Source organism: Oncorhynchus nerka, linkage group LG24, assembly GCF_034236695.1.
Source record: "Oncorhynchus nerka isolate Pitt River linkage group LG24, Oner_Uvic_2.0, whole genome shotgun sequence".
NCBI lineage: Eukaryota > Metazoa > Chordata > Actinopteri > Salmoniformes > Salmonidae > Oncorhynchus > Oncorhynchus nerka.
In genome coordinates, this window is record NC_088419.1 from 65713442 (window position 1) to 65735970 (window position 22529).

Here is a 22529-nt window from a genome sequence, read left to right on the forward strand (position 1 = left end):
TGCTCAAAAACATAAAACCTATCTAACCTGGCCATAGAGATGATGTTCTCTCTCACATGCGCCCAGGTGTACTGCCTTGTTCCTCCATGTTGACTCCGCCAAATATCACACAGTTCATGTGTTACAATGAGGCATTTTAAAAAAGTCCTTGAGGCTATATGAGGTTCTTGGTGATTTCTATCTAAATCGCTAACTGTGCAGTTAAAATCCCCAGCAATAAATAAATAATCTTCTTTGTTACATTTCTCAATGGTATTTGATAATGTCTCTAAAAAACATACCCTCTCAACTGTCACCACTGGGGCATATACATTTATCAGACACATAGTGATGTTTTCATACCTTGCTCTAACTTTTAATAACCTCCCCTCAACTACCTCTTCAACCTCATATGACAAAGGCAAAAACCCTTTTGAGAACAAGATAACCACACCCCCACTTTTTGAGTTTTTATGACTACACACCACTGTCCCCCCCCACTCCTGTTGCCACATAACTTCATTTTCCAAATTACTATGCGTTTCTTGTAGAAAATGTATGTCACTTCCCTTTCCCCCAATTAACTCATACACCATGGCTCTTTTTTTAACATCTCTTGCCCCATTTACGTCTAAAGAAGAAATCTTAAAACTGCTCATGGATGAAAAAAAATACAGAGGAAGATACAGCCACCACATCTCTTTACAGAGTTAAAACTGCAACTGAACTCTTTCATTTTCTTTATAATTTACATCACTTATCACTCTCGTGACCACTTTCTTGAGTCTAGTAATTTCAGGGCTTTTCAAACTTCCCCCTGTAATTTTTGACATCAGAAACTTTGCTGATTCAATAAACAATTCACGTTCAGGGAAAAAATCAGTTACATTGTAATCCTGCATATATTTCTTCCCTTTTGTCAACTTCAGAAATTGACGTATCTTCTCGATCCCATACCTCCCTTCCACCCCATTTATCTCACTATATTGTTGTGACGCGTCAGATGACTCACTCTCGCTATCCTCCCCAGAAGAAAACTCCACCATCTCTACAACTTGTTCATCTTCAACTGATTTATCAATCTCTACCTTTCTCTTAGAATTAGACCCTTCACCACCCCTTAAATTCTTCCTTTTACTCCTCGGTATTTTGAAAACATCCGCTTCCTTTTCCGTTATTTCAATCTCCTCTTGACCTCCAATTTAATTTTCCAGCACCACCTCAGCGACGGCAGTCGCAATCTCACCTACTGTTTCCCCTCCCTCTTTGTTCTGATCTACCACAATTGCCCCCGTATCCACAATGCCTTCCTCTCCTACTTTTCCAACCACATCTGCCCACCTTCTCCCTTCCCCTGCACCCTTAGCATGTTCATCCCTTCGTGGTGGTGCGTTAGTTGCACCAGCACTAGAGCTACTACCAGGCTCAGCGCGCTCATTCTCGGGACAACTACGCACCAAATGCCCCTCTCTTCCACAGCCAAAGCATTTAATTGATTCCGTAGATGCATAGAAGACATAATCAAATCCATCAATCTTAAAACTGAACGCTAAATTCAGTTCATCTCCGTCCTTTTTTAAAATCATATGCACTTGTCTCCTATGAGACACGACATGTTTCAACAACGGAGATTTGCATCCAAAAAGAACCTTCTTTATTGTAGATACGATTTGACCATGGCGAGATAACTCTCGCTCTAACACTTAATCTCTAACAAATGGTGGCACATTAGAAAGTATAACTTTCTTCGCCGGATTCATAAGCGGAAATATCGGCGTCTGTGTCGCCCGCAACACAACACCCCTCTCAACTATCTTATTCACCTTTTCAATTGAATCTAAGAATATCACTACAGCGCTATTCATCCTTGAGGCTGATTTGATGCTATCATAACCAATGATAGCACCCACAGCCAAGCTACATTCTTCCACTGAACACTCGGCCGCAGCAGGAATCTTTACTCCATGCCTCCAACTAAGTTTTTCAAACTCTACACTTCCGCGAGTGGCCATTGCAACCAGCCCCACCCGCTGGTTGTGCCCTCGCGAAAAACCAACCTCAAAGATCCCACCACCCCTATACGTGCTTAGTGATAGTTAAACAAGATACCCTTAAAACAACTAAACTAATCAATATATATATATATATATACATACCAAAACCCAATAGAGTGCAAAGCAATTCCATTCGCTCTCACAATCACTCCTGCTTGACGACTCACTCCCAGCATGCACTCCGACGAGAGAGAGAGAGAGAGAGAGAGAGAGAGAGAACATATCCTTCATATTTATAGTTGTATTGATATCAATGTCATGTCCACCCTGAATTATGCCAGATCCAAATGGCTTGTCCAGACTCCTGTGGGAACATTTATATGAAGTGTATTTTTAGCACGTACAAAAGTACTTGACGATAACACATGTTAATGTAAGGACACTTCCTATAAGGTGCATTGAACAGGTGAACTGGATTCTGTGAATGGCTTCAGCTTCCCTGGATAGGTGTGTCTATCTGTCAAGCTAAATGAATTAGTAACTGCCTAGTGTGGATCTGCAGCTGTGTGCCTGACAACATTACAGTAGAGCAGAGAAGACTGGCAGTCACACAGGCCTAGTAACTGGTAATTGCTCATCTCTGTCATTCTCTGCTTTTCCTTCCTGCAGCCTGCTCTAGCCTGGACTACCTTCCGCGTTGGCCTCTACTGTGGGGTCTTCATCGTCCTCTCTATCTCCTTCATCCTCAGTGGTACATTCACACACAACCATGCTAATAAGGCCTTTTTACTGGGGGATTAACAGATACACAGGATATGGGGCTTGCCATTAGTGGGGAGCTCAAGTTAGTAGTGCATACTGTATTTTATGACAAGACTGTAGCCTCAGATATTTTGATGGAGAATTAGATTATTTAATTGCTATTATTATTTTGCAGGTGCTGTACTCATCCGGTATGAGAACGTGTGGCCTCTAGTGCGTATCTACCGTGGTGGCTTCCTGCTGATCGAGTTCCTCTTCCTGTTGGGCATTAACACGTACGGCTGGCGCCAGGCGGGGGTCAACCACGTGCTCATCTTTGAGCTGAACCCTCGCAGCAACCTCTCCCACCAGCACCTGTTTGAGGTAAGGGAGAGGGGAGAACCAGGGGGTACAAAAGGACAATAACAAGAATCAAGCCAGACAGTACACTGAGACAACTACTGGTAATAATGGAGAGAACAAATTATATTGTGTCACCACCACAGAGAGAATGATATTGTTTGACCACCACAGAGAGAATGATATTGTTTGATCACCAGAGAGAGAATGATCTGGTGTGACCACCACACAGAGAGAATGTTCGTGTGTGACCACCACAGAGAGAATAATCTAGTGTGACCACGAGAGAGAGAATTATCTAGTGACCACCAGAGAGAGAGAATGATCTAGTGTGACCACCAGAGAGAGAGAATGATCTTGTGTGACCACCAGAGAGAGAATGATCTTGTGTGACCACCACAGAGAGAATGATCTGGTGTGACCACCACAGAGAGAATGATCTAGTGTGACCACCACAGAGAGAGAATGATCTAGTGTGACCACCACAGAGAGAATGATATTGTTTGACCACCACAGAGAGAATTATCTAGTGTGACCACCAGAGAGTGAGAATGATCTAGTGTGACCACCAGAGAGAGAGAATGATCTAGTGTGACCACCAGAGAGAGATAATTATCTAGTGTGACCACCAGAGAGAGAGCATGATCTAGTGTGACCACCAGAGAGAGAGAATGATTGTGTGTGACCACCACAGAGAGAATGATTGTGTGTGACCACTACAGAGAGAATGATTGTGTGACCACCACAGAGAGAATGATTGTGTGTGACCACCACAGAGATAATGATTGTGTGTGACCACTACAGAGAGAATGATCTGGTGTGACCACCACAGAGAGAATGATCTAGTGTGACCACCACAGAGAGAGAATGATCTAGTGTGACCACCACAGAGAGAGAATGATCTAGTGTGACCACCAGAGAGAGAGAATGATCTAGTGTGACCACCAGAGAGAGAGAGAATGATCTAGTGACCACCAGAGAGAGAGAATTATCTAGTGTGACCACCAGAGAGTGAGAATGATCTAGTGTGACCACCAGAGAGAGAGAATGATCTAGTGTGACCACCAGAGAGAGAGAATTATCTAGTGTGACCACCAGAGAGAGAGAATGATTGTGTGTGACCACCACAGAGAGAATGATTGTGTGTGACCACGACAGAGAGAATGATTGTGTGACCACCACAGAATGATTGTGTGTGACCACGACAGAGAGAATGATTGTGTGACCACCACAGAGAGAATGATTGTGTGTGACCACCACAGAGAGAATGATTGTGTGTGACCACTACAGAGAGAATGATCTGGTGTGACCACCACAGAGAGAATGATCTGGTGTGACCACCACTGAGAGAATGATATTGTTTGACCACCACTGAGAGAATGATCGTGTGTGACCACCACAGAGAGAATGATCTGTTGTGACCACCACACAGAGAGAATGTTTGTGTGTGACCACCAGAGAGAGAATGATCTGGTGTGACCACCAGAGAGAGAATTATCTGGTGTGACCACCACAGAGAGAATGATCTGGTGTGACCACCACGGAGAGAATGATATTGTTTGACCACCACAGAGAGAATGATATTGTTTGACCACCACAGAGAGAATGATCTGTTGTGACCACCACACAGAGAGAATGTTTGTGTGTGACCATCACAGAGAGAATGATCTGGTGTGACCACCAGAGAGATAATGATATTGTTTGACCACCAGAGAGAGAATGATCTGGTGTGACCACCACACAGAGAGAATGTTTGTGTGTGACCATCAGACAGAGAATACTCTTGTGTGACCAGCAGAGAGATAATGATCCGGTGTGACCACCAGAGAGAGATAATGTTTGTTTGTGACCACCAGAGAGAGAGAATGATCTAGTGTGACCACTAGAGAGAGAGAATGATCTAGTGTGACCACCAGAGAGAGAATGATCTGGTGTGACCACCACAGAGAGAATGATCTGGTGTGACCACCACGGAGAGAATGATCTGATGTGACCACCACGGAGAGAATGATATTGTGTGACCACCAGAGAGAGAATGATCTGGTGTGACCACCAGAGAGAGAATTATCTGGTGTGACCACCACAGAGAGAATGATCTGGTGTGACCACCACGGAGAGAATGATATTGTTTGACCACCACAGAGAGAATGATATTGTTTGACCACCACAGAGAGAATGATATGGTGTGACCACCACACAGAGAGAATGTTTGTGTGTGACCATCAGACAGAGAATACTCTTGTGTGACCAGCAGAGAGATAATGATCTGGTGTGACCACCAGAGAGAGATAATGTTTGTTTGTGACCACCAGAGAGAGAGAATGATCTAGTGTGACCACCAGAGAGAGAATGATCTAGTGTGACCACCAGAGAGAGAATGATCTAGTGTGACCACCAGAGAGAGAATGATCTAGTGTGACCACCAGAGAGAGAATGATCTAGTGTGACCACCAGAGAGAGAGAATAATCTAGTGTGACCACCAGAAAGAGAAAATGATCTAGTGTGACCACCACAGAGAGAGAATGATCTAGTGTGACCACCACAGAGAGAGAATGATCTAGTGTGACCACCAGAGAGAGAGAATGATCTAGTGTGACCACCAGAGAGAGATAATTATCTAGTGTGACCACCAGAGAGAGAGCATGATCTAGTGTGACCACCAGAGAGAGAGAATGATCTAGTGTGACCACCACAGAGAGAGAATGATCTAGTGTGACCACCACAGAGAGAGAATGATTGTGTGTGACCACCAGAGAGAGATAATGATCTAGTGTGACCACCAGAGAGAGAGAATGATCTAGTGTGACCACCACAGAGAGAGAATGATCTAGTGTGACCACCAGAGAGAGAGAATGATCTAGTGTGACCACCAGAGAGAGAGAATGATCTAGTGTGACCACCAGAGAGAGAGAATGATCAAGTGTGACCACCAGAGAGAGAGAATGATCTAGTGTGACCACCAGAGAGAGAGAATGATCAAGTGTGACCACCAGAGGGAGAGAATGATCTAGTGTGACCACCAGAGAGAGAGAATGATCTAGTGTGACCACCAGAGAGAGAGAATGATCTAGTGTGACCACCACAGAGAGAGAATGATCTAGTGTGACCACCAGAGAGAGAGAATGATCTAGTGTGACCACCAGAGAGAGAGAATGATCTAGTGTGACCACCAGAGAGAGAGAATGATCAAGTGTGACCACCAGAGAGAGAGAAGATCAGTGTGTGACCACCAGAGGGAAGAATGATCTAGTGTGACCACCAGAGAGAGAGAATGATCAAGTGTGACCACCAGAGAGAGAGAATGATCTAGTGTGACCACCAGAGAGAGAGAATGATCAAGTGTGACCACCAGAGAGAGAGAATGATCTAGTGTGACCACCAGAGGGAGAGAATGATCTAGTGTGACCACCAGAGAGAGAGAATGATCTAGTGTGACCACCAGAGAGAGAGAATGATCTAGTGTGACCACCACAGAGAGAGAATGATCTAGTGTGACCACCAGAGAGAGAGAATGATCAGAGAGAAGTGTGACCACCAGAGAGAGAGAATGATCTAGTGTGACCACCAGAGAGAGAGAATGATCTAGTGTGACCACCAGAGGAGAGAATGATCTAGTGTGACCACCAGAGAGAGAGAATGATCTAGTGTGACCACCAGAGAGAGAGAATGATCTAGTGTGACCACCAGAGAGAGAGAATGATCTAGTGTGACCACCAGAGAGAGAGAATGATCTAGTGTGACCACCAGAGGGAGAGAATGATCTAGTGTGACCACCAGAGAGAGAATGATCTAGTGTGACCACCAGAGAGAGAATGATCTAGTGTGACCACCAGAGGGAGAATGTGCTGAATAAGGGAAATTAAACATTTCAACAATAATACTAATCTGAAGACATGCACTATGGTTTTTTCTGATCATATTGCCAAGGACAAATTATATAAAGTGTTATAAAGGTAGTTGAATAAAAAATCAATTGCGTGTTTGATTGCTTTATCTATTGAATTCTTCCCTAGATTGCAGGGTTCCTGGGGGTGCTGTGGTGTATGAGCATCCTGTCCTGTCTGTACTCTGAGTACACCATGCTGCCCATGCAGGTCAACCCCCTCATCCTCTACGGCTTCATGCTCCTCTTCCTCATCAACCCCTTCAAGACTGGCTACTACAAGTCCCGCTTCTGGCTGCTCAAACTGCTGGTGAGCTCCTTCTCCACTGGGACAACTGTATTATAATGATGCAATGATATCAGTACAATGAAACCCGACTCAACTGGTGTTTGTTTGTACAACACTGTATTTGATATCTTTCTCCTACTGTATTGTGTTTTGTTGTATTCAGCTTGTCTTTGACTTGTCTGATGTTTGCTGGCTAGGGGGATGGGGATGGGAGGTAGGAGGATTCAGTGTGTGTGTGAGACAGAGGCCAGTGGGGTGAGGGATAATAGAATGCAGGCGGGTCCCTGGGGATGTGGCGGCTGTGACTGTGCAATCATTACAGGGATGGATCCATCAGTATGCTGCTCCTCCAATCCTCCCCATCCCTTAGTTACCCAGCCCTCCGAGCCATTCCACAGCCCTCTCCAGCTTTGATTTGGGCTCCATTGGGGCCTGTGCAGCATCCTAGAGAGCCACACACCCACACTGAACACAGGAACTAACCTGAGGACAAACACATAATGAGAGAACAAATCGAGACAGATTGCCTAGTGTGTTTGTTTACACAATGAATACATTTTGAGGAAGGTTTATCTTCTGAATGTCTATAATTTATGTGTATGGAGATGGTGTGGAGATCAATAATGGCATATATTGCCAGGTAGAAATCTTTCATTAACTCGCATACATAACAGGATGAATCAATACTGTTTGACATTTGCAACTGAAACAATCTGGGACTCGGTCAGGCTGCGTAGTGAGGCTGTGTAGCACCCTGGAGGCAAGAGGGGGAGAGTATCATTCCCATTCACCCACAGTCTCATTCGCAGACCCGTGATAACATGATCCGGTCCCAACAGAAACCATACCCAAAGCACTAGTAAACCCAATCATATTAGGCTATATTAAATCAGACTTCTCCAGGGGCATGGCCATGCAGTTGATCCTGTGCTGGTCCCAGACCGTCATGTCTGTGCATGTGTGGAGTGTCGGATTGACTACTGTGTCAGCAAAAATATAATTTGTCTGCAAATCAAGTCTTATCTTATCCCTCTCTATCTTCAAGCATCAGCTGTCTGAGCAGCTTACCGATCACTGTATCTGTACACAGCAATCTGTAAATAGCACACCCAACTACCTCATCCCCATATTATTACTTACCCTCTTGCTCTTTTGCACCCCAGTATCTCTACTTGCACATCATCATCTGCACATCTATCACTCCAGTATTAATGCTAAATTGTAATTATTTTCACCTCTAGGGCCTATTTATCGCCTACCTCCCTACTCTTCTACATTTGCACACACTGTACATAGATTTTTCATTATTTGTCTTTTCTTTTGTGTTGTGTTATTGACTGTACGTTTGTCTATGTGTAACTCTGTGTTGTTGTTTTTGTCACATTGTTTTGCTTTGCTTTATCTTGGCCAGGTCGCAGTTGTAAATGAGAAGTTGTCCTCTACTGGCCTACCTGGTTAAATAAAGGTGTAATAAAATAGAAATGGAACAAAATATGGTCTATTACTTCACCAGCCATTCACAGAATGTGAGCCCATATATACCTACCTAAGCAGTACCTCTCAGTGAGGGGCAAACTATTGCTGGTGTGGCAATAGCTCTGTTAAATGAGTGACAGGTTGACACATTCCAGCTCGAGCCTCATCAGGGTTTCCATAGGTATCCAGCAGTCCATTTACTGTAGGGAGATACTAGGACTGACCTCAACATGTCCCAGCTCATTTGGAGAGTAGCTTCCTGTTCTGCTCTGCCCTCTCGTCTTCCACTACTCTAATTAAGCAACAAGGCCCGAGGGGGTGCGGTATATAGCCAATATACCACGGCTAAGGGCTGTTCATATGCACAACACAACACGGAGTGCCTGGATACAGTCCTTAATGTGGTATATTGGCAATATACCACAAACCCCTAAGGTGCCTTATTGATATTATAAACTGGTTACCAACATAATTATAGCAGTAAAAATAAAAGTTTTGTCATACCCGTGGTATACGGTCTGATATACCACGGCTGTGAGCCAATTTGGATTCAGGGATCGATCCACCCAGTTTATAATACCCTGTACATTACAGCCTCATTTGCTGCATGACAATGAGCTTCCTCAGTGTTCAAGTCTCTTATACATGGTTGTAGCCCAGGTCTTTACATGTGTGTCCCTTCTCTTTGGTTATTTGTAATGTCTTAAATGGCTTATTGTGAGACAAGCATGGGAGTTCTAGTGGCATTAGTATGCAGAGGTGTACTGTAGACAGAAGAGCTGTCAATGTTATCTTAACCTCAGACTATTCCAACACACATTGCACCCCTTCAGTGGAAGCATATGTATTTAATCAGATCTCCTGTGTCTTGTATGGGACTACTAACTCTGTCTGTCTGTCTCCCAGTTCCGTGTGTTCACGGCGCCGTTCCATCGCGTGGAGTTTGCAGACTTCTGGCTGGCCGACCAGCTCAACTCTCTGGTGATTGTACTGATGGACCTGGAGTATCTCATCTGCTTCTACAGCTTTGAGCTCAAATGGACCGACCGCAAAGGCCTCCTGCCCATGTTCAACAGTGAGTTAGACCATAACGAGTACCTACCGTTGCTCTGTAAGTGCAGAACTGTCATGTCAGGTATGCAGTGAAGGAACAGCTGAATGTATGTAACCCAAACCTATATATCATGCTGGTTCAGCAGCTCTGTTCAAACTCATCTATAACAGTTTTGTTTAGGAGACATGTACTAAGGTGGAATGGTTTAGCTCTCTCTGACTCCAGTCAATATTCAGTGGGATCTGTCTGTCTGTCTGCCTGTCTGTCTGTCTGTCTCTGTCTGCAAGTCTGACTGTGTCTGTTTGTTTGTCTGGAAAATGGTTCTCCTCAGTAATTTGCAGCCCTCTGCTGTGGCCTGAAAAATCAGCAGCGAGGTAATTGAATGGAAATGTTTGTGTCCAGCAGTGTGACTCTCATGTTGATTAGCTGTCCACTCAGAGAGTCAAATCAAAATGTATTTGTCACAAGCTTGGTAAACAACAGGTGTAGACTAACAGTGAAATGCTTACGGGCCCTTCCCAACAATGCAGAGAGAAAGGAAATAGAGAAATAAACATGTAATAATAAAAGTTAGTAATGATAACTTTGCTATATTAACAGGGTACCAGTACAGAGTGGATGTGCAGGGGTACGAGGTAATTGAGGTAGATATGTACATATAACTAGGACTAAAGTGACAGATAGTAAACAGTAGCAGCAGCGTATGTGCCTGGAGACTTTGACCATTTTTAGGGCCTTCCTCTGACACCGCCTGTTATAGAGGTCTTGGATGGCAGGAAGCTCGGCCCCAGTGATGTAGAGAGTGCTGCTGCTGTGTGTGTACAATGGTGACCCTGGCCGTGACCCCACTCCCTGCAGGTGTCTCAGGGGGAGTTAAACACTTTCTAACAGGACAAATATAAACACCCGCTAAATTATTATGATTGTGATTATTATTATTCTGTGTGTGTGGGAGAAGGAGAGAGGAGAGGGGACAGCACAATGTGGGTGTATGGCAATGAGTCAAAGCACTGGGACTACAGCTAGCTAGTCCACAAATGACCTTGAGCTGTCTCTCAGTGAGTCCAACAAACCCATTCCATCAAGCTATAAGAATGGTTGATACCAAAACCATATACATCATGAAAATATGGCTGTGTTTGATAAATGTTTGAATGTTTTGGTTGTTAAAGTGTAATTTTCTCCCCCATTCCCACTAGGTGATTACACATGCCACAGTTACTCCTACGGTCTACGTGCCATCATCCAGTGTCTGCCTGCTTGGTTCCGTTTCGTGCAGTGCCTCCGTCGGTACCGAGACACCAAGCGAGCTTTCCCTCACCTGGTCAACGCTGGCAAATACTCCACCACCTTCTTTGTGGTCACCTTCGCTGCACTCTACAGCACCCACAAAGGTAAGGAGACACACCTAGCTTTTTGAGCCAGTTGGACAGGAAGGGGAATGCTGAATGCTGAAGCTCAGATCATCACAAGCTGTATGAACACAATGAAAGCAGAGCTGACCTTGACTGCAAATGGCTGGATTTCTTCTCTGTTTGTCAATGCCTCATTATAATGGAAATGAAAAAGTACAGCATAGACAAGGTTTGAGAGAGAGAGAGAGAGAGACAGAGAGACAGAGACAGAGAGAGAGAGAGAGAGAGAGAGAGAGAGAGACAGAGAGAGAACAACTAGGACATAAGAAGGCAGGCAGGCAGGCTTGTCATTCTCCAGCTCCACAATCAGCCGCTGATTAATCTGGTTCAGAGGTGTTATCACAACAGCATCCCTTCAATATTCTGCCTTTGTGCAATCTCATATCTTGGCTGCATAGATGTTTGTCCAAGTGGATCATTTCAAAGCAGTTTGCTAAGCGGTTTTTACCATTTCATTATTTATATGCTCGTCCATCGACAGTTATATATTTATTTGTGCAAATGCCAGCTTTTAAACTTCCGCTCAACCTTTGAAAATGTTAAATGTTACTGCACAGCATGATTTTTGCTTCATTTTTCTTTATACATTTAAATCAATGTTTGTGTTTCTTCTGTAACCCGACTCCATTTGGCTGTCAGTTTGGAGGCAGTGAGGAGGTTTTAGGTTCTTAGGAAATGAATCCATTAAGGCTTTTTCCTCCTCCAGTCAGTCGGTCCTTTCCTCTAGTCTTCAGCCCTGTGGACCCTGGACTAATGAGCCCTCTTCATTTCATATGCTGTGTGAAGACCTGTTTCACCCCCCCCTTTTTAACAGAGAGGTAGAGTCGGGGGGCGTTAAGTGAGAAGGGATAGAGGGAATATCCAGACTACCATACCCACTTAACCCGCAGTCTTTCAACTGCGTTGGCATGGCTACCAAATTGAGAATTTACAAAACGTGTATGCACAGGGTTTCCATACATATTTGAAGTATGTTCTTCATAGTCATTAGAATCAAAAAGAGATGCATATGGGTTAGACTATTAAAAATACGAAAATACTTATCAAATTGTCCAGTCCATTGCTCTTTATTGTTGCTAGACTCCGTCTGAGTCACAGTATACAGTATATGTTGGTATGTCTGCTGTATGGGCCAATCGACTGAAGTCTAGCCAGATGTGAATGTGGAGGTGAGGTGCATCTTGGCCACAGAGTTTGACAGTTCTGTTGTGACATACAGTAGATGGGATAGATAAATTAGGCCTGGACCCAGTGGACCGGAGCCTAGCACCTAAATTACAGAGCATCTGTTTCATACGAAGAACAGAGCGCCGCACAGCACACATGATGATCATCGCTCAGTATTGAATCATGTTCATGCCGGGCACAGCGGTAGTAAATCAGCATCAGAAATGTTGGCAGGGCTCCCAGGTTGTGTATGGATATATCACCTTCATTATACATCCACAAAGTAGTGCTCTGATGCTGCCTCATGACCCCATTGATTCCAGTATTACACCAATACCACAGAGAATTGTGCTATATTCACATTACAATAAATGTATGATAATGCAAAAGGGACTCAATGCAGAGGGTAAAATGTACCCTCCTACTAGGTTTTAGTATGTACCCTCCTATTAGGTTTTAGTATGTACCCTCCTACGATATAGTAAAGGAGTTGGATTCATTTGAATGCAGGTTAAAGACTGAAGTTGTGCAGATCCAGTTTTGGCAGTCCTGTGAATAGACGATTACAGTAGAAATAATCTGTAATTAAATCAAAGACTGATGCTGTGCATGTTGTCCCAGCTGTTGTTCCTGGAAATGTAGAAAAAGGACGAAGGGATTTCCTGACTTTAGAGTCCCCAGAACCACAGGATATTGAGCCTGACAGTATGGCAAAATACTTTATTCAGGATCAATATGGCATCAGCTCTTGTACAGTAGTAGCTTAATTAAAATAAAATAGCATTTTATTCGACACTTGCTTCGTAAACAAAAAGTGTAGACTAACAGTGAAATGCTTACTTACAGGCCCTTCCCAACAATGCAGAGAGAAAAAATTGAGAAATAATAGAAAAGTAGAGCAAGTAATAATAAAAGTAATAATAAATACACAATGAGTAAAGATAACTTGGCTACATACACAGGATACCAGATTCAAGTCCCTGTGCAGGGGTACGAGGTAATTGAGGTAGATATGTACATATAACTAGGAATAAAGTGACAGATAATAAACAGTAGCAGCAGCGTATGTTATGAGTCAATAAGGGTGAATGCAGATAGTCCGGACAGCTATTTGGTTAACTATTCAACTGACTATTTAGCAGTGTTATGGCTTGAGGGTATTTTTATTTATTTCACCTTTATTTAACCAGGTAGGCTAGTTCAAAACAAGTTCTCATTTACAACTGGGTAGAAGCTGTTCAGGATCCTGTTGGTTCCAGAGTAGACTTGATGCGTCGGTACCGCTTGCCGGGCAGTAGCAGAGAGAACTATGACTTGGGTGGCTGGAGTCTTTGACAATGTTTGGGTCCTTCCTCTGACACCACCTAGCATAGGTCCTGGATGGTAGGGAGTGGCCCCAGTGATGTATTGTACGCACTACCTTCTGTAGCACCTTGCGGTCTGATGCCAAGCAGTTGCCATACACAGCGGTGATACAGACAGTCAAGATGCTCTCAATGGTGCAGCTGTAGAACTCTTTTAGGGTCTGAGGGCCCATGCCAAATCTTTTCAGCCTCCTGAGAGGGAAGAGGCATTGCTGTGCCTTCTTTACATCTGTGTTGGTGTGTGTGGACCATGATAGATACTTAGCTGATGCTTTCATGCATGGTTCAGTGTTGGTTGCCTCGAAGAGAGCATAGAAGGCATTTAGCTCATCTGGTAGGCTCGCGTCACTGGGCAGGTCGTGGCTGGATTTCACTTTGTAATAATCATTTGTAAGCCCTGCCTCATCCGACGAGTGTCGGAGCTGGTGTAGTAGGAATCAATCTAAGACCCATATTGATGCTTTGCCTGTTTAATGGTTGGAATATGTACGTACGGTCACTCTGGGGACGACGTCGTCGATGCACTTATTAATGAAGCCGGTGACTGATGTGGTGAACTCCTAAATGCCATCGGATGAATCCCGGAACATATTCCAGTCTGCTTTAGCGAAACAATAGTGTAGTTTAGCATCCACTTCATCGGACCACTTCCGTATTGAGCCACGTCACTGGTACTTCCTGTTTGAGTTTTTGCTTGTAAGCAGGAATCAGGAGGATATAGTTATGGTCAGATTTGCCAAATGGAGTGCGAGGGAGAGCTTTGTATGCGTTTCTGTGTGTGGAGTGAAGGTGATCTAGAGATGTTTTGCCTCTTGTTGCACATGTGACAAGAAATTAGGTCAAATAGATTTCAGTTTTCCTGCATCAAAATTACAGGCCACTAGGAGTGCCGCCTCTGGATTAGCATGTTCTGATTTTACTTATGACCTTTTACTTTTGCCTCTTTGAAGTAGAAATCTTCATCCAAATTGAGGTTATTAATCTCTGTTCTGATGTCCAGATACTCTTAACAGCCATAGGAAACCATGGTGGAAACATAATGTACAACAACATTTAATTAAGATCAGCGCAAAAAAAAACACAAAATAGCGGAATTGGTCTGGTGGGAAAGACAATGATTGGCCGATAGAGTGTGGGTCGGACAATGGATCAGGTAGAAGACATGGACTAGGTGAGAGACAGAGGGAAAATGTTCCTAAGACTAAAAATATATTAATATTAAAAAAGTGTTAACGCTATAGAGGAATAATTGACCGGCCGTGTAGGTGAGAGTAAAACCACAATGAAGATGAAAGAAAAAGTTGAACTGATCATCAGATATAAGAGGAGAAAGGAGAGCAGAGAGCAGGGAGGGAGGGAGGGAGGGAGGACAGCAGTGGAAGAGGGGAAGAGGATGGACTTGCTCGAGGAGAGTGAGCTGTAATAACCTTCCTGCGGCGAAACACATCTCTGGCGGATGCTGCTGGAATAGAGATGAGACCCAGGGCTAGGCCATGGCTTGCTGACTGAGTAGGATTTTGTTGTCTATGGACACACGGAGCTGCCAGAACCACTGCATAGGAAAGAGCTCAACGTTCTAACACTCCCCAAACCAACTAACAGGGTCATGATACCCACTGAACTCTGCCTCAACCCTGTTACAACAACACTATCTCTCTGAGACATGCTGCCTATTATGACCAAGCATCATATTCAGTTGTAGGTGGAGTTGAGATATAACTACCGGTATCTGTAATGTAAATCCATATCCATAGAAATTATACTCCACCCAGGCAGGTACTAATATCACTACACAGACTCACTATCTCACTACCAATCAGCCATGTGAATTCAACACGAGGCCACTTTCCCTGAGTCAATAACCTTTGTTTGTCTTGCTAGGTCTCAGTGTCTGATTGGATAGGCTCTGTGAGGAGAGGGGGTGGGGAAAGTGATGGGGCAGGCAGGTAATAGATTCTTTATCACCTGAACAGCAGTACAAGACAGCCCAGGCAGGCAGCACCGCAGCAGATAACAACCCAGAGACAGATGATTGCTTTTCCGGGTTCCCAGGTGCTTATTATAACCTTCAATGGGAGGCCTGTCATGGCAACATCCCACTCTTAAATGTCTTTTAACCGCTTAGGCCCCTGCTAAACACAAACATTTAGTGAGCGTGACAGAAGCAAATGACCGCCGTTGCCCTCTATTTAGCTCCAGATCAATGACTAGCCACCCACACTAGACATCAGTCCTACAGAGCCCTTGAGGCCAACCAGAAAGGCTTAGTGATGGACGAGTGGTATCTTATGTGATCATATTCAAAGTTTTTTGATTTCAGATCTATCATATCAAATCAAGTGAAATTGTATTGGTCGCATACACAGCAGATGTTATCGCAGGTGCAGCTAAATGCTTGTGTTTCTAGCTACAACAGTGCAGTAATACCTAGCAATAATACCATTTAAATAAACAATGCAAACATAATCCAGATATTTTTTCAATACATTTCAGTACGCGCAATGTTACGGACTGTAATATATATATATATATATATATATATATATATATATATCATCAATCTACACACAATGCCCCATAATGACAAAGCGAAAACAGTTTTTAAGAAATGTTTGCACGCCTCCCGGGTGGCGCAGTGGTCTAGGGCACTGCATCACAGCGCTAGCTGTGCCACCAGAGACTCTGGGGCGACGCACAATTGTCCTAGTGTCGTCCGAGTTAGGGAGGGTTTGGCTGGTAGGGATATCCTTGTCTCATCGCGCACCAGCGACTCCTGTGGTGGGCCGGGCGCAGTGCGCGCTAGCCAAGGTCGCCAGGTGCACGGTGTTTCCTCCGACACATGGCTGGCTTCCAGGTTGGATGCACGCTGTGATAAGAAGCAGTGCGGCTTGGTTGGGTTGTGTTTCGGAGGACGCGTGGCTTTCGACCTTCGTCTCTCCCCAGCTGTGGTACATTCAATTGATTAGACATTATTTGGAAAGGCACACACCTGTCTATATAGGGTCCCACAGTTGACAGTGCATGTCAGAGCAAAAACCGTGCCATGGATTGTGTCGAGGATACCAAAACATTTCTGCAGCATTGAAGGTCCCCAATAGTATAGTATAGTATCCCCAACACCATAGTACCCTCCAAGCTCGTCATCAAGCTCGAGACCCTGGGTCTCGACCCCGCCCTGTGCAACTGGGTACTGGACTTCCTGACGGGCCGCCCCCAGGTGTGAGGGTAGGCAACAACATCTCCTCCCCGCTGATTCTCAACACTGGGGCCCCACAAGGGTGCGTTCTGAGCCCTCTCCTGTACTCCCTGTTCACCCACGACTGCGTGGCCACGCACGCCTCCAAATCAATCATCAAGTTTGCGGACGACACAACAGTGGTAGGCTTGATTACCAACAACGATGAGACGGCCAACAGGGAGGAGGTGAGGGCCCTCGGAGTGTGGTGTCAGGAAAATAACCTCACACTCAACGTCAACAAAACTAAGGAGATGATTGTGGACTTCAGGAAACAGCAGAGGGAACACCCCCCTATCCACATCGATGGAACAGTAGTGGAGAGGGTAGCAAGTTTTAAGTTCCTCGGCATACACATCACAGACAAACTGAATTGGTCCACTCACACAGATAGCATCGTGAAGAAGGCGCAGCAGCGCCTCTTCAACCTCAGGAGGCTGAAGAAATTCGGCTTGTCACCAAAAGCACTCACAAACTTCTACAGATGCACAATCGAGAGCATCCTGGCTGTATCACCGCCTGGTACGGCAACTGCTGCGCCCTCAACCGTAAGGCTCTCCAGAGGGTAGTGAGGTCTGCACAACGCATCACCGGGGGCAAACTACCTGCCCTCCAGGACACCTACACCACCCGATGTTACAGGAAGGCCATAAAGATCATCAAGGACATCAACCACCCGAGCCACTGCCTGTTCACCCGCTATCATCCAGAAGGCGAGGTCAGTACAGGTGCATCAAAGCTGGGACCGAGAGACTGAAAAACAGCTTCTATCTCAAGGCCATCAGACTGTTAAACAGCCACCACTAACATTGAGTGGCTGCTGCCAACACACTGACACTGACTCAACTCCAGCCACTTTAATAATGGGAATTGATGGGAAATGATGTAAATATATCACTAGCCACTTTAAACAATGCTACCTTATATAATGTTACTTACCCTACATTATTCATCTCATATGCATACGTATATACTGTACTCTATATCATCGACTGCATCCTTATGTAATACATGTATCACTAGCCACTTTACCTATGCCACTTTGTTTACATACTCATCTCATATGTATATACTGTACTCGATACCATCTACTGTATCTTGCCTATGCTGCCCTGTACCATCACTCATTCATATATCCTTATGTACATATTCTTTATCCCCTTACACTGTGTATAAGACAGTAGTTTTGGAATTGTTAGTTAGATTACTTGTTGGTTATTACTGCATTGTCGGAACTAGAAGCACAAGCATTTCGCTACACTCGCATTAACATCTGCTAACCATGTGTATGTGACAAATAAAATTAGATTTGATTTGATTTGAACACATTCATAAATGGAAGAGGTTTGGAAATACCAAGACTCTTCCTAGGGCTAGCCGCCAAGCCAAACAGAGCAATCGGGGGAGAAGGGCATTGGTCAGAGAGGTGACCAAGAACCTGATGGTCACTCTGGCAAAGCTCAAGAGTTCCTCTGTGGAGATAGGAGAAGGTTCCAGAAGGACAACCATCTCTGCAGCACTCCACTAACCAGGCCTTTATGGTAGAGTGGCCAGACGGAAGCCACTCGTCAGTAAAAGGCACATAACAGCCCACTTGGAGTTTGCCAAAAGCCCCCTAAAGAACTCTCAGACCATGAGAAACAAGATTCTCTGGTCTGATGAAACCAACTATTTGGCCTGAATGCCAAGTGTCACGTCTGGAGGAAACCTGGCACCATCCCTACGGTGAAGCATCGTGGTGGCAGCATCATGCTGTGTGGATGTTTTTCAGCGACAGGGACTGGGACACTAGTTAGGGTGGAGGGAAAGATCAACGGAGCAAAGTACAGAGAGATCCTTAATGAAAACCTGCTCCAGAACATTCAGAATGTTCAGGGGTGAAGGTTCAACTTCCTACAGGACAATGACCCTAAGCACACAGCCAAGACAACGCAGGAGTGGCTTCTGGGCAAGTCTCTGAATGTCCTTCAGTGGCCCAGCCAGATCCCGGACTTGATCCCGATCGAACATCTCTGGAGAGACCTGAAAATAGCTGTGCGGCGACGATCCCCATACAACCTGACAGAGCTTGAGAGGATCTGCAGAGAAGAATGGGAGAAACTCCCCAAATACAGGTGTGCCAAGCTTGCAGCGTCATAACCAATAAGACTTGAGTCTGTAATCGCTGCCAAATGTCATTCAACAAAGTACTGAGTAAAGGGTCTGAATACTTATGTTATTGTGATATTTCCAGGTTTTTATTATTATAAATTACAAACATTTATAAAAATCTGTTTTCTCTTTGTCATTTCGCTTTGTCATTTCTCAGTTTCCCAGCTTTGAGGCACCTGTACAATCTATCTGTATCTGTAATTGTTTGTTGATGCAGTAGTTTGGTGGTGTTAGGATGCTCCAGTTTTCCTTCATTCCGGATTTACACATGAGTATGTCATGTATAATGTATGTAACCCCAATTGCCTGCTGTGAACATATCAAAAATACTTTTTTAAGGGAGACGTAAAACATTTCAGTTTGAGGGATAAACCTCATCAGGATATATAATAATAATACTGGGTTAATGCGGGGACACGGTACTAGATGAGGTAGCCTGATGCAGAACCCACTGTAGGGTGAGAGCAGGGCTAGAGGGACCAATGTAATTCTCTGTGAAAAATGCACCCTGTTACTTTCCTGGCGCCCTGGTGGCAGTATGTGGGAGGCATTGACCATGACGGATGGCACTGTCCCTGTCTCAGCCCTGCTGGAGTCTGTGTGTGGTCAGGTCAGACTGTGTATCTAACCAGTATGTCAGTGCACACACAACCATGCATGCACACACTGTAGCGTCGTCTCTTGGACCAACAGGCTCCGAGACAGCTTCTACCACCAAGCCATAGGACTGCTAAATAGCCATAAGACTGCTAAATAGCCATAAGACTGCTAAATAGTTAATTAAATGGTTACCCAGGCTATCTGAATTGACCTTATTTTGTACTGACTCTATGCACACTCACAAGACTATATATACACACTGTATGCACATACCCTCACGCACACTAGACTGTCACTCACCACAAAACCCACACACATTCACATACACTACATATGAACACAAACACAAGTATACAGACACAACACACACACGCACACACCTGCTGTTACTTACTGGTCATATTCCTTCATGGGGAAAAATAACAATACAACAGACTATTCTAAGACGCACAGTAGACTTACCCAGGGGATTCACCATAGTCATTTTCAGTTCAGTCAGAACTCTCCACCTGGGTAAAGGAGGCTGGTGTGAATAGTTGTCATAAGAGTGGTTGCGTCACATTGCATGACGTGTCTTCCAGGCCTGGGTGTCCTGTTGGTGTGTGTGTCTCTCAGTGTCAGGCCACACTGTTCTGTCACAGCGGGGGGGAGCCCAGAGCCCAGAGCCCAAGCAGATCAGACTAGAATACCTCAGTCATCAATAATCCCCCAGGAATTCAGGCTGTCGCTGGAGCAGCATGGGAGTCTGGCCCAGTCAAAATACACAGCTATGATACAGGGAAATCAACATGACACTACTGCCGAGCTGGTTACCACTACACATTCAAACTGGCATGACGTCAAGATGAAATTAGAACATAATAAATATACTTTTTATTAGTAGTGAATTGCCAAACTGAAGGACATATCAACATGTTGTTTCAAGAGCCTCTGAATAGTATACTAAGAATTAGCATGACATGTTCCATCCATGGTGACCTGTCTCAGTAAATGTAGTACTTATGGTAGAAGTTCTCCCTCTGGTGGGGATAGTGAAGACCAGAGACAAACGTTTATGAACAAGCTGCTGTCTCTGTCCGCTGTTCAAAGCAGGCAACGTATGTGTTCTTCTTAATTATCAAGGTATAATGCACACAGATTGGGCAAAATGTATTTATTTATTTGATTTCACTACCGTTATACAGACGAAAGGACTCATTGCTTTGTGTTTGTGCTTCACAGAACAAAAGCATTCCGATGCAGACATGTTCTTCTACCTGCTGATGGTGTTCTCAGCCGTCAGCTCCCTGTACACTCTGATCTGGGACCTGAAGATGGACTGGGGCCTGTTTGACCGTGGAGCAGGGGAGAACACCTTCCTTAGGGAGGAGATTGTCTACCCACAGAAAGTGAGCATCACACACACATAACCTGCATGAACACACACAGCACGGCACACACACACTCGTCCTCTGACCTGACTTCGCCATTATATTTCCCAGGCGTACTACTACTGTGCCATCATAGAGGACGTGATCCTGCGTTTTGCCTGGACCATCCAGATCTCCCTCACCACCATGACCAACATCCCCTCTGTGGGAGACATTGTGGCCACCGTTCTGGCTCCTCTAGAGGTGTTCAGGTGGGTTACAGTATTACAGAGCTGGACAGACTACTTCTCTCTGTCTCTCTGCCCCCCCCTCTCTTTCTCTCTCTGCTCATTATGTTATACCTCATTCTGTATCCACACACAGGCGTTTTGTCTGGAACTTCTTCCGTCTGGAGAATGAGCATCTGAATAACTGTGGTGAGTTCCGTGCCGTGAGGGACATCTCGGTGGCTCCGCTGAACGCTGACGACCAGACGCTGCTGGAGCAGATGATGGACCAGGAGGACGGAGTCAGGAACCGTCAGGGCAAGAAGAGCTGGAAACGCAGCTACAGCCTGTCCCTGCGGCGCCCCCTGCTGTCCTCTCAGTAAGAACCTCCTCACACACAGGCACAGACACACACACACACCAAAAATACACATAACTTACGGCCACATGGACAGGAATCGGTATATGTTAGCCTTGTGTTTGTCTGACAGTATCCATGTGTCTATTCCTTCTCTCATCCAGATCATCCAAGAAGGACACCAAGGTGTTGATTGAGGACACGGATGATGAGGCCTTCAGCTGAGCCCAAAGCACCAGCTCTACAACCCCAGTGATCACTCCATCAAAGAGCTGCCTCACACACACACACACACACACACACACACACACACACACACACACACACACACATGCACAGGCAGACACAGATAGACACACAGGAAGACACAGGTAGACACGCAGGCAGACACAGGTAGACACACAGGCAGACACAGATAGACACACAGGCAGACACAGGTAGACACACAGGCAGACACGCAGGCAGACACAGGTAGACACGCTGGCAGACACAGGTAGACACGCAGGCAGACACAGGTAGACACACAGGTAGACACGCTGGCAGACACAGGTAGACACGCAGGCAGACACAGATAAACACGCAGGCAGACACAGATAGACACGCAGGCAGACACAGGTAGACACGCAGGCAGACACAGGTAGACACGCAGGCAGACACAGGTAGACACGCAGGCAGACACAGATAGACACGCAGGCAGACACAGGTAGACACGCAGGCAGACACAGATAAACACGCAGGCAGACACAGGTAGACACGCAGGCAGACACAGGTAGACACGCAGGCAGACACAGGTAGACACGCAGGCAGACACAGGTAGACACGCAGGCAGACACAGATAGACACGCAGGCAGACACAGGTAGACACGCAGGCAGACACAGGTAGACA

At 45.1% G+C, this 22529-nt stretch overlaps 1 protein-coding gene across 2 annotated transcripts in view; it reads left to right on the forward strand.

Annotated features, from left to right (window-relative positions):
- xpr1a (xenotropic and polytropic retrovirus receptor 1a) overlaps positions 1 to 21932 on the forward strand; it is a 115470-nt gene extending 93538 nt beyond the window's left edge. For both annotated transcript variants that reach the window (XM_029632762.2, XM_029632761.2), the window contains exons 7-15: positions 2643 to 2724; positions 2911 to 3098; positions 7089 to 7268; positions 9630 to 9798; positions 10977 to 11171; positions 20931 to 21097; positions 21191 to 21330; positions 21443 to 21664; positions 21808 to 21932. In XM_029632762.2, the coding sequence (XP_029488622.1) occupies positions 2643 to 2724; positions 2911 to 3098; positions 7089 to 7268; positions 9630 to 9798; positions 10977 to 11171; positions 20931 to 21097; positions 21191 to 21330; positions 21443 to 21664; positions 21808 to 21868 (1404 nt within the window). In that variant the 3' untranslated portion in view covers positions 21869 to 21932. The remainder of the gene's footprint in view (positions 1 to 2642; positions 2725 to 2910; positions 3099 to 7088; positions 7269 to 9629; positions 9799 to 10976; positions 11172 to 20930; positions 21098 to 21190; positions 21331 to 21442; positions 21665 to 21807) is intronic.
- Positions 21933 to 22529: the final 597 nt, after the last annotated feature.